Consider the following 13,204-nt stretch of genomic DNA (forward strand, 5'->3'; position numbering starts at 1 on the left):
TCACACGGAAGTGGGCACAGGTTCGAAGTGAAAGTTTAAGTGAGATGTGCAGAATAAGTTTTCTCACAGAGAGTGGGGGTGCCTGGAATGCACTGCCAGAGGAGATGGTGAAAGCAGACACAATCACTACATTGAAGAGGCATCTAGATGGGTACATGAATAGGGGGGGAATAGAGGGATACAGTCCGAGTAAGAGCAGGAGTTTTTTTTAACTTTAATTAGGGCATTATGATCAGCACAGGCTTGGAGGGCTGAAGGGCCTGGTCCTGTGCTGTACTTTTCTTTCTTCTTTGTAGAACAGAGTCAGTGAATGGAGAGTTTCAATTGTTGGGGATGTAGGCCAGAGGTGACCCCTGGAGGTAGAGACAGATGAGTCCATGAAGGGAATTATTAATCTGAGGCATAAAGACAATGAAATGCAAAGACAGTCAATGAGGACAGGGACATCTTGAGTGAAAATAGCCCCAAAGCCTTGCTAACTAATCAAACTAAAGTTTGGATATCATTCTAATGTTCCTATTTTGGATGTTCTCAAGAGTCTTTGAATTAATCCATCAAACATGAGGCCCAAATCTGGACACACAGTTCCAGATGAATCTGTCTCCCAACCTTTTAGAAAAAGAAATAACTGAAATTATACATAGGGGGCGATGTTCAGCCGGTGTTTGCCATCCATGCACATGACAGTAGGGACGCAAGACCTGGAAGTCACAGATCTTCCCGATCAGATTGCGATCTTCTGGACATGAAGCGGCTTTACGGTCATTTCAATAAATTTTAGTATCATTAACCCAACCCTCATCAGATATTGACAACCCCACCAGATATTGACACTGTGTTGACATGATGTCACACCAGCAAGATTTACAAGTTCACCTAGACTGAGCCTGTCGTGGGACTCTTCCTGGGGATGTAAAGGTAAGCATAGCCCTGAGGGGAGACAGACATGGCCAAGCAATGCTCTAGCAATGCTCTTGGTACTGCCCCTTGGCACAGGTTGGCACTCCTGCCAATCTGTGGTTGGCACCAGCCAGCACAGTGGTTAGCACTGCTGCCTCACAATGCCAGGGACCCGGGTTCGATTCTGGCCTCGGGTCACTGTGTGGGATATGCACATTCTCCCCATGTCTGTGCGGGTTTCCTCTGGGTGCTCCGGTTTCCTCCCACAGTCCAAAGATGTGCAGGTTATGTTGATTGGCCATGCTAAATTGTCCCATGCTAAATTGTCCGTAGTGTCAGGGTGATTAGCAGGGTAAGTGTGTGGGGTTGTGGGAGCGGGGCCCGGGTGGGATTGTGGTTGTTGCAGACTCGATGGGCTGAAGGGCCTCTTTCTGCACTGTAGGGATTTTATGATTCTATTAGTCCCTCATGGGAGCCTCATGGGGAGGGGGGGATTCATTTGTATGTGGTGCTAGCTGGAAATGGACAGACGAGTGGGGGATATTGGCAATGGTCATTGGGGCAGTGCCAGGTCTGGCTGAGCGTAGGAGGAGAGAGAAGTGCTGATTCTGATCGGGGATGGAGAGGAGAGCCTCTAAGACCTCTGTTGTGGGCTGGAGGGGGGAAGAATTCTTTTGAATAATTTTTTATGGTTTGCAAGCATAGCCAGCATTAGTTTCCTTGCCCTAACTGTCCTTAAACCTAGTGGCTTGTTCAGTAGTTCAGAGTCAACAGTGACATATTTATTTTATTATTTATTTATTTGTCACAAGTAAGACTTACATTAACACTGCAATGAAGTTACTGCGAAATTCCCCTAGTCACCTGTTTAGGTCAAAGCAGCTAACCAGCACGTCTTTCAGAATGTGGGAGGAAACTGGAGCAACTGGAGGAAACCCACGCAGACACGGGGAGATCGTGCAAACTCCACACAGACAGTGACCCAAGCCGGGAATTGAACCCAGGTCCCTGGTGCTGTGAGGCAGCAGTGCTAACCACTGTGCCACCGTGCCACCCCATGTAGGCCAGATCTGCAGATTTAATTTGTTAAGTTCATTTGTGAACAAGATGGGCTTTTGCAACAATTCATCATAATTTTATAGTCATCATTACTGGGACTAATTTTCAATTCGAGATCTTATTAATTGAGTTTAAATTTTCCAGCTGCCATGATGGGACTTGAACATATTTTTCTCAGAGCATTAGTTGGATTACCTCGACATTCTGTTGCCCCTCTCCATCTTCCCCTGCTCCTCCCATCCTCCCCCTCCTCCACATCCTCCCAGCCCCCTCTTCTTTCCCTCCCTCTCTTCTCCTTCCTCCCTGTCCCCTCATTTCCCATCCTCTCTCCCTCCTCCACCCCATCCTCCCCTCCTTTTCATCTTCTCATCCCTTCTTCTTCCCCTTCCTCTCCTCCCCTTTCTCTCTGACCCCTCATTTCCAAACCCTCTCTCCCTCCTCCTCCCCGTCCTCCCCTCCTTTTCATCCTCCCATCCCACTTTTTCCCCCTGCCCCCTCCCCCCCCATTCCCCTCCTTCCCATCCTCCCATACCCCCATTTCCCCTTCCCTTCCTCCTCCTTCTCCCTGTCCCCCTCATCCACCTCTCCCTCTTCCTCCCCTCCTTCCCCTCACAAGAGCTGCTCCTCCCCTCACTCACAACCTTGTGTCCCTTAATCCACACTTTACCTCAGGTGGCTAATCCTCATTCCATGCCCAGGCCTTACGACTAGTGTCTTACCCTTTATGTTCAGTGTCCTGCCCTTCAGTTTAAGTGTGCCAACCTGACCTCCAGTACTTTGCCCATTTATGTCCTGGCAGCCAGCTGCTGCAAATAACATCCAGCTAATCTTCTTAATCAAAGTTTGTTCAGTTTTTGTTTGCACTGAATTCCACTGCTTGGTTCTTAGTTGGCACTGACTGTTAGTTTACATTGGCAAATAGAATTGAGACATTTCGCTTCACTGCTGGGCCCCCCGTTCTGCAGCTGTCTAACTGGAGGGTTTTTATTTTGTGATACACAGCCAGCCATACGCAGAATAAGCAGCTAATGAGGACGTGTCAGCTCACGCTGCCTTGGTCTTTTTCATGGCACAATATCTTCTCTGAGGCAGGTTATATTACTGCGTCCTGCTTTTGGAGCTCAGATTGTAACTGACATAGAAATTGTCATGTGGAAACCATCGGATCATCCGGTCTGTACTGCCGTTTACCCACCATACAGACAGTGTCCGAATTATCTTCCCTTCAACCACCCATCTCGCCTTCAGGTGTCAGTGGGTATCACGGTTGGCTCCGAGTACAAAGGTTGCAAGTTCAACCCCTACTCCACAGCCTTGAACACATAATCCAAATTGATGCTTCCAATGCAGTATTGAGGAACACTGTGCTGTGTTTCACAATGAGACTTAATAAGGGAACAGAACAGAAGTGAAAACCAGTGCAACTTGGGAAATGACTGGCACTGGTCCAAACTGGTCTTGTATGCCTCAAATGGACCAGTTTGGACCAGTCCCAGGCTTTTTCATATTTTACTGTTTCATTCTGGTTCTATGGTAGGAAAGGGTGTGGAAACAGATTCAGTCCTAACTTATGAAAGGGAATTGATAAACAACTTGAAAAGGAATCATTTACTGGGCTATATAAGGAGTGTAGAACTAATTGTAAACCTCTCTCAAGAGAGTTGACACAAGCACAATGGGCTGAGTGGCCTCATTCTGTGCTTTAGGATTCTCTGAGGCATCTACCTCCGCTCAGAGAGTGCTATACAAATGTAAGTTATTGCAATCTTTGGACCACAATGTTAGCAGAAACATCCAGCACTGGGGATGAGGGGAGTTGGAAAGTGTTGACATGTACTGTTCGCAGAACCTGTATGCATTCCTTCTTTTACCAACTCAGTGTTAACCTTCACGATATTTATTTTTCTTTTGTCTGCAACGCAGTGGCTGAGACAAACGTGTGTGGGGAGCCAAGGGTCCTACCACTCTCTAAAAACACCGCCATCTCCTTGAGGTAAAAGAGAAATTGCCACGCCTGCAGTCCAACTTGCCAAGGTACCTAACAGGATCCCAATCACAACCACTCCTGAACAGCCGTAATCAGGAAAGACTTGAAAACTGGGGGTTCTGTGATGATTGCCTAATTTAGAAATTGTTTTATCTCTCTCTCTCTTTTAATTTTCCATGCATGGAGACATTGTATTCAGTTGCATGCTGGTTGGGCATTCATTTTATGATATAAATAAAAAAATATATATATATATACAATATATATCTTGGTTTGTGTGACCATCACCACATCACTCCCTGAGTGAGGTGTGACCCTGTGATTTTGACAAGTTCTAGGTTCACCGTGACCAGAATGAGTTCCGACATCAGTGTTTTTTTAATTGTCCTAATATGTGACTGTATTATTTGGTCTGCCTCTTAATTATAACCACATCAAACACATCTTCTCTGAAATGAAGCCAAAACTATTTTAATACAGGATATGCATGTTTTATTTATAGTAACGAGAGCAGCAATTTCTACTCCAGAGACAAATGTGGCATCACTTGCATTCATCCAGGTTTTGGTGATATTCATTTTTAAGGGGGAGGGGGGAAACAGGGGATTCTTTTTTTCTTAATATTAACACAAATGGCAATTTAAATGTACTGTGATTTATTCTTTATAAACATATGGTATGTAAAAAAAAAACTCAGTTCCTAATAAAAAGAAACAGTTTTGACATGAACTTAACTAGCCTCTCATCTCTGCAGGTGTTTATAGTAAGTTTCTCATTTATATTCAGAGTATTTGCAATACACAAACAGGCCATTCAGCCCAACTGGTCCTCTAATGCCCTCCGTGATCCTTCACCCACCTTACTTTATCATAAGGGTGGCACTGCTGCCTCAGGGATCCGGGTTCAATTCCAGCCTCGGCTGACTGTGTGGAGTTTGCACATTCTCCCCGTGTCTGCGTGGGTTTCCTCCGGGTGCTCCATTTGCTCCCACACGCCCAAGTTGTGCAGGTTCGGTGGATTGGCCATGCTAAATTGTCCCTTCGTGTCCCAAGATGTGTAGGTTAGGCGGATTAGTGGGGTAAATAGTGGGGGTTATGGGGAACAGGTCTGGGTGGGATTTCCCTTAGTGTCAGGAGGATTACATAGGGCTGCAAGGATAGGCTCCGGGTGGGATTGTTGTCAGTGCAGACTTGATGGGCCAAATGGCCTCCTTCTGCACTGTAGGATTCTATGATCCTATGATAACATATCCTATACATAATATATTAAAGCAAAATGCAATGGGATTATGGAAATTTGAAATAAAAATAGAAAAGGTTGAAACCACTGAGCAGTTTAGCACAGGTAAAGTCACCATTGTCCCATTTGAGGGGGAGAGCTGACTGGTGATGATTTAACCTGAGGATCAGAACAGCTCAGGTGAGGGGGCAAGGTTGAGAAGACAAGGCCTAAATGAAGCCGGTATGGGAATTTAATCCACACTGTTGGGATTACTATCCTGGAATAGAATCATAGAATCCCAACAGTGCAGAAAGAGGTCATTCAGCCCACTGAGCCTGCACTGACAGCAATCCTACTCAGGCCCTATCCCCATTATCCCACATGTTTACCCTGCTAATCCCCCTGACACTCAGGGACAATTTTAGCATGGCCAACCAATCTAACCTGCACGCCTTTGGACTGTGGGAGGAAACTGGAGCACCAGTTGGAAACCCAGGCAGACACAGGAAGAATATGCAAACTCCACACTGTTACCCAAGGCTGGAATACATCGAGGGTCCCTGCCGCTGTGAGGCAGCCATTCTGACCACTGTGCCACCATGCTGCCCTTGGATTTATATGCCTCAATAACCAACTATCCAGCCAATTGAGCTAAACCAACCCGGCAGTTTAGCCGCACCTAAGAGAAACAAACTTAACATTTCAGAGCTGTGGCCTTTTATCAGAAGATACCCTCTATTTCTTTCCCTCTCATATGTATATCCAGTTTTTACCTTAAATACATGTACGCTATATTCACATCAAAAATTCTTTGTAATAGTATGTTTCACATACTCACTGTTCCCTGGATAATTAAGTTCCTCATCAATTCGTTACTGGATTAACAAATGGAGATCTTACGTTTATGATGCCTATTTCTGGGCTAGCTTGCAAGTGGGAACATTGTTGGGTTAGATTTTTTCGTGGGAATCAGAAGTCCAACACCAGGGTTGTAAGGGATTCCTGAGGCTGTCCACATTGTCAGCGATTTTCTACTGGCGCAATTTTCCAGGAATTGGCCTTCTAATGGCTGCTTCTATTCTCGCCATTCTGCTAAGGATGGCAGGAAAGCTTCCCAAGGCTGCAGGCCCAATCGCAGGACCCACAGGGAGAGGTCAAGCTGGCAGCTCCACCAGGAGAGGATGGGACTGCCCAGGCAGGCGAACACAATCTGGAGGAACATTCAGCTGCCCACAAAAAAAGTCAACAAATAAAGTCAACAAATAAAGAGGCCCAAATTCAGTCTGGCCATTCAAGTGGAAGGGATACACCCTTGAAAGAATCAAAGAGAAATGGGATCTTTCACCCCCCAGTGGCCTGATCGTTAGTGCTTGGAGTCTTCAGTGATCTCTGGCCTCTTTCTGAGAGGCTGCCTCAGTTGATCTGGCAGCTTCTGCACACTGTGGGTGGGAATGGGTTGCCCCAATGTCAGTAAAATACCCGTTCGAGTGCAAAATGGCACCTAAGTGGATTCTTAATGAAATGGACCATCAACTTGGTTGCAAATACCTACAGCCATACTAATCTAAAAACTTCTGCTCTTGGAATAAGCAGACTCAGGCCTGGTTAGTCACTTGGAAGGGAAACCACCTGGGAATGCCAGGTGTAATAGGCTTTCCTCAGTCTATTCAATTTTTCTTCACCAAAAAGAATGGCAGCCCACCTGGTTCCCAATCTGGTCATAGAAAAGGCAAAAAGAGTTGGAAACACAGCACAAACCATTCCAACACAGCATCCATTATTATTCCAGTGTCCCACTTCCAGGTGTCAGGAAAATCCTTCTTTAAGTCTGTCAAATCCTTTCAGACCTTGATCAAGTCACCCCTCAGTCTTCTTTCACTACTAGAGATGCCAAGGGCCTACAGTAATAAGTAAAGATTCAAATTCCATCCTGGTAGTTTGAGAATCCAAATAACAGTTTAAATAATTACAGTCAACAAAAAAAATTGGCAAGTGGCCATCAAACTGTTGGTTTGTTGTAACCTACCTGAGCCCCTCAAGGCAGCGTCCTAGGCCCAACCATCTTCAGCTGCTTCACCAATGACCTTCTCACCGTCATGAGGTCAGAAGTGGGAATGTTCTCTGATGATTGCACAATGCTCAGCATCATTCGTGACTCCTCAGATACTGAAGCAGTCCATGTTCAAATGCACCAAGATCTGGACAACATCCAGGCTTGGGCTGAAAAGTGGCAAGTAACATTCGCAAAGCAAAAATGACAGTCAATAACCATCATCAACAAGGGACAATCTAACCTCCGCCCCTTGACTTTCAATGGTGTCACCATCACTAAATCCTGCACATCCGGGGTTACCATTAACCAAAAGCTCAACTGGATTCATCACATAAACACAGTGGCTACAAGAGTAGGCCAGACGCTAGGAATACTGCAGAGGCTAACTCACCCCTTGACTCCCCAAAGCCTGTCCACTATCTACAAGGTACAAGTCAGGAGTGTGATAAAAGACTCCTCACTTGCCTGGATGGGTGCAGTTCAAACAGCCCCATCCATCCAGGATAGAGCAGCCTGCTTGATTGGCACCACATCCTCAAACATCCACTCCCTCCACCTCCAATAATCAGTAACAGCAGTATGTATTATCTACAAGATGCACTGCAGCAATTCACTAAAGATCCTTAGACAGCACGTTCCAAACCCATGATCACTTCCATCAAGAAGGACAAGGGCAACAGATACATGAGAACACCATCACCTGCAAGTTCCCCTCCAAGCCATTCACCATTCAGAATTGGAAATATATCGCTATTCCTTCACAGCCACCGGGTCAAAATCCTGGAATTCCTTCTCTAACAGCCCTGTGAGTCAACCCACAGTACATGGACTGACTGCAGCGATCCAACAGGGCAGCTCACCACCACCTTCTCAAGGGCAACTGGAGGTGGGCAATAAATGCTGGCCAGCCAGCGAAGCCCATGTCCCCCAAATGAATAAAAAAAATCCTTTAGGGAAGGAAACTGGCCATACCTTAATAAAAACCAAATACTGTAGAATTCTGAAATAACAACAGAAAGTACTCGAAATACTCAGCAGCTTTGGCAGCATCCGTGGAGAGGGAAAAAAAGTTAATGGGTGGAATGTTCTAGTTCCACCACTGGTGAGTTTTGTGGAGGGTGGGAGCAGAAATTTGGAGTGAAGCCAAAGGCCAGATTCCCGCTGGTGGTATAACAAGTCAGAATTTCCCCTCGGAAGATCGGCTTTCCTCCAGATCCATGTCAGGAATGCCATTTCTGTTAGCATGTTGTGAATATTCATTAAAAACACAATTTGCCAGAATTACATTTCCCATCCCAATTATGTGTCAAGTCTCTGGGAAATTAGACTGGTCTAAATTAGTTCCATTTATAAGTGGCCTACAGCTGTCCATCCTCGCACTTCACTGGGATGACTTTGAGGTGAGTCTCAGAGCTTGCAACAGCGCTGTTCTAGTTCATCAGCAATGGCAATGTTAGCCCACAATGCTGAGGTCGCTCGGTGGGGCTGCTCACTGTGGTTGCCTGGGCATTGAGCTGGACTGTTCACCGTGGATGCTATTCCACTCCAACAATGTCTGCTGCCAGCCTCGGGCAAGGCTTCAATGACCAGCATGGCGACAATGGGGTGAGTTGAGATGGGGGGGGTAGATGACAGAGTCACGAGGGTGAAGGTGCTTGATTGGGTTGGAATGGGGATCAGTGGGAGATGAGCTTGAGCGCAAATGTAGATCTCCAAACAGGGACAGTTTGGACTGATCCCATGGTGGCCATACCTGGTTACAGATAGGAAAGACCAACAATCATCAGAACCACCCCCCCCCCAGAGACTCAGAACTATCAGACCATTCCCACCTCCTCAACTTTCAGCTTCCCATCAACCAGGCCATCAGGAGAATTGGTTGGGCCATTGAGGGGACATAATGCACTTCCCTAAATGCATCTGCAGTACCTCAAATCCAGCTATCCAGAAACTAGTGATATCCAAAAACTGGATGTTTTCTCACAAGAATACCCAACAGAGACAAGTACATAATTAAAAGTTCAATAATTCCAGCATTCAGCCCCAAAGATTTATGTTATTCTGCTAGTTTTAGTTAATTAATTCACCACAAATCCACAGTAGAATACAAAAGTCCAAAAGTCCCCGCTAGCCAGTAAGTAGCATGAAGGACAAAATAAACACTGCCATACAGTATTGTGCACCTGTCTTTCTCTGTATTCCAAGTAGTTGGTTCCAAGTGTTGCAACCATGCCCCAGCTTAACCTGACCTGACACAAACCATAGTCACAACAGGGTGCCAGTCTCACCATAAGTGCCCCACTGCAGGTATCAGTAGTGAATTAAAGTACACGCAGGCAATTTCCTCTGTTACTTATAGGTATGATGTGGAGATGTCCAAAAGCTAGTGGCTTTTGCTACCAAATAAACCTGTTGGACTTTAACCTGGTGTTGTGAGACTTTTTACTTATATGTAAGCAGTGCCTGTAAACATCCATGAAAAATATATGTTACATGACCAATGAAACAAAGCACCATAGCGGCAAGTAGCCAGACTCTGGAGCTAAACAGCACAGGGACCCATGTTCACTTCCAGTCTTGGATGACTGTGTGGAATTTGCACATTTTCCCCACGTCTGCATGGATATCCTCCAGGCGCTCTGGTTTTTTCCCATAGTCCAAGGATATGCAGGTTAGTTGGATTGGCCATGGTAAATGTGCTAGGTCACAGGGATGGATAGTCTAAGGATTCCTAGGTGAGGTGGATTGGCCATGGTAAATGTGCTAGGTCACAGGGATGGATAGTCTAAGGATTCCTAGGTGAGGTGGATTGGCCATGGTAAATGTGCAAGGTCACAGGGATGGATAGTCTAAGGATTCCTAGGTGAGGTGGATTGGCCATGGTAAATGTGCTAGGTCACAGGGATGGATAGTCGAAGGACGTGCAGGTTAGGTGGATTGGCCATGGTAAATGTGCAAGGTCACGGAGATGTGGCACAGGGGCGAGCCAGGGTGGGATGCTCTATTGCGGAGTCAGTGCATATTCAATGGGCCAAACGGCCTCTTTCTGCATGGTAAGAATCCTATGGAGGGATACGTACACAGAGACAGACATATTGCAATAGACGTTAGACTGAAGCCAATCCTCACTTTGCCACTGAAAACAACTAGGTCCAAAATACAGACTCAGATGGCACAGTGGTTAACACTGCTACCTCAGCACCAGGGACAAGGGTTCATTCCTAGCTTGGGTCGTTGTCTGTGTGGAGTCTGCACATTCTCCCCGTGTTTGCATGTGTTTCCTCCGGGTGCTCCAGTGTCCTCCCACAGTCTGAAAGACCTACTGGCTAGGTGCATTGGCCATACTAGATTCCTGCTCAGTGTAGCCGAATAGGTGCCTGAGTATTGTGACTCGGGGATTTTCACGGTAACTTCACTGCAATGTTAATGTTAGCCTAATAAATAAAATAAAAATAAATCCTGAGATTGCTGGTTTTGAGACTCTCGATCTGTCAATGCAAAAGCAAGCAGTGAGAATTGATATGGGTGTAATTCAGTCACCCAGCAGTTACAGACAATAGTGAATCATGCACAATTTTACAACATGGGACTGTGCGCACACAAAATAGCAGGATCTGCATGCTATAGACAGAGCTAAGCAATCCCACAACTCATACAGATCAAAAGTCTGGAGTTCTTCCACATCCAGCCATGAGTTATTGTGGGGAATTAAATAACTAAGCAGAGCAAGACGCTCACACAAACATTCCTCAACGATGATGAAGCCCAGGATGCCTGTGTAAAAGACAAGGCTAATGCATTTGCAACTATTTTTAGCAAGAAGTACTGAGTGGATGATCCATTTTGGCCAGCTCCTGTGATCCCCAACACCACAGACAGTCTTCAGCTAATCTGATTCACTGCACATTATATGGAGAAATGGCTGAATGCACTGAATACAGCACAAAAAGGCTATAGGCCCTGATTACATCCCATCTGGAATGTTGAAGACTTGTTCTCCACAATTAACTGCGCCTCTAGCCAAGCTGCTCTACCATAGCTACTGTCATTCATCTAACAATGTGGAGAATGTTGTAATATGCCTTTAAGGGATAGAAGCATGACACCACTTAAAGGAAAATGCGTCATGTCATCCAGTCTAAGTTTCACTCTGGCATGAGAGCAGAACACAACACACACAACTCTGCAGCTGATGTCTTTAAAGCTTTGTTGCGCAATCAACATGCTGTGTTCTCAACACTCTCCAACATTTTGACTTTGTTCTGGTCTGACCAAAACATCAAGGGTCGTTCCATGCTAAGAGGTTGTTTCTCCATGAGGGAGAGTCGAGGACCAAAGGGCACAATCTCAGAGTAAGGGGTCACCCATTTAAGATAGAAATGAGGAGGATTTTTTTCTCTCAGAGGTGTAGAGGATTTTTTTACCACAGAGGGCTGTAAAGGTTGGGTCGCTAGGTACGTTCAAGGTTGAGATAGCAGATTGTTAACCAGTACGTGAATCAAAGGTAATGGGGATAAGGCAGGAAAGGGGAGTTGAGGATTATCACACCAGATCAGTCATGATCTCACATGCTGGCACTGTGGTTAGCACTGCTGCCTCATAGCGCCAGGGACTTGGGTTTGATTCCCGGCTTGGGTCACTGTCGGTTCAGAGTCTACATGTTCTCCTTGTGTCTGCGGGACCATGTTAAGATTTCTCTCAGTGTATCCAGTGTACGCTGGAGTGTGGCGACTAGGGGATTTTCACAGTAACTTCATTGCACTGTTAATGTAAGCCTACATGTGATTAATAAAATAAACTTTAGCTTTAAAACTCATTGAATGGTGGAGTAGACTCAATGGGCTGAATGGACCACTTCTGCTCCTATGTCTTATGGTTTTATTCCATGTAACAGAATCCAATGTTGTTCACCTGTACTTAAAGGAAAGTAAGTGAGGCATTGCCGGCCTCCCATACCCCCAGTCCGCTGACTAGAAACTGCCTCCATCCATTGTTTGAGCTATGGCCTCAGTGGTGGGCCCACTTGATATCTGAAAGTTCTAGTCTGGTGAGTGTGCTCAATGGACACTTTATTTAGATTAATGAGCTACCTACCTCGGGAAGCAACCTCCAAGAAAATAGGCCGGGGCAGGAACAGAACGGCATGCAGACACAATAGCTTGCAGCATGAGATGGCAGGCACAAAGACCCCTGTGTCCATCTCCCTATCCCAACAACAACTCAGCCCATGGACTTAAATGCCAAGGATTGACAATGTGATCAGGGGTGGGAAAGGTGAGGGTTGTCTGCTCTGATGCTGACTTCAATAAAATGTAGCCTACACCTAAACTGCTCACTGGCCCTTGTTGCTGCCTGTTCCAACAACCAGCTGTATAATGTTAGTTCTTAGATTGTTAATTGAAGCCCTCATTAAAGAGAAGATAAAGAAGGTGAAATACTATTAATATATTTTCTGTTTCAGGGTCTGTTTTAAGAGGCAGCATTTTGTTACAAGCAGTCAGTTTGTCTGGAAGGAATAAAGCAGATATTGAGAAAGTAGGATAACTACTCATTTTAGTCATGTAAGTGTTCGTTTGGCAGAAAGCATAATGGGGTTTTCTTTGTTTAAAGTAATAAAAGTGAGTTAGGTATGTAGGGACAGAGTTGTGTGGTACCAGAAATGAGAAGAGCTAGGCTTATAGCAGAAAAGAAGTTTCATTTTTATTTTCATTTTAAGGAGGGCAGTTGCTGACTGCAACTGGTTAAAGACAGAAGCCCGGAAGCTCTCTGTCTCTGAAAACACCTCAGATCTGTTAATGCAAGCCAAGGCAATTATGCCTGCATTTTCTAACTATTTTTAAAGAGGGGTGTAGGTCTATAAGAAAAATGCTGCTTAATTGGAACTGCATTGTAATAAGTTAGAAGGTAAGAGTTTGTTTCTTGTCATGGTTAAAGATTGTTTAACAGTTACTAATTAAATTGTTTCATTTTATTGAAGGTATGTT

At 45.3% G+C, this 13,204-nt stretch overlaps 1 protein-coding gene across 1 annotated transcript in view; it reads left to right on the forward strand.

Moving 5' to 3' along the window:
• syt9b (synaptotagmin IXb) overlaps positions 1–4,574 on the forward strand; it is a 124,903-nt gene extending 120,329 nt beyond the window's left edge. The window contains exon 7 of the mRNA XM_080191562.1: positions 3,883–4,574. Within this exon, the coding sequence (XP_080047688.1) occupies positions 3,883–3,951 (69 nt within the window). The 3' untranslated portion in view covers positions 3,952–4,574. The remainder of the gene's footprint in view (positions 1–3,882) is intronic.
• The last annotated feature ends 8,630 nt before the right edge of the window (positions 4,575–13,204 follow it).

This window comes from Carcharhinus amblyrhynchos, chromosome 6, assembly GCF_965287045.1.
Source record: "Carcharhinus amblyrhynchos chromosome 6, sCarAmb.v2.hapA, whole genome shotgun sequence".
In the NCBI taxonomy this organism is placed as follows: Eukaryota; Metazoa; Chordata; class Chondrichthyes; order Carcharhiniformes; family Carcharhinidae; genus Carcharhinus; species Carcharhinus amblyrhynchos.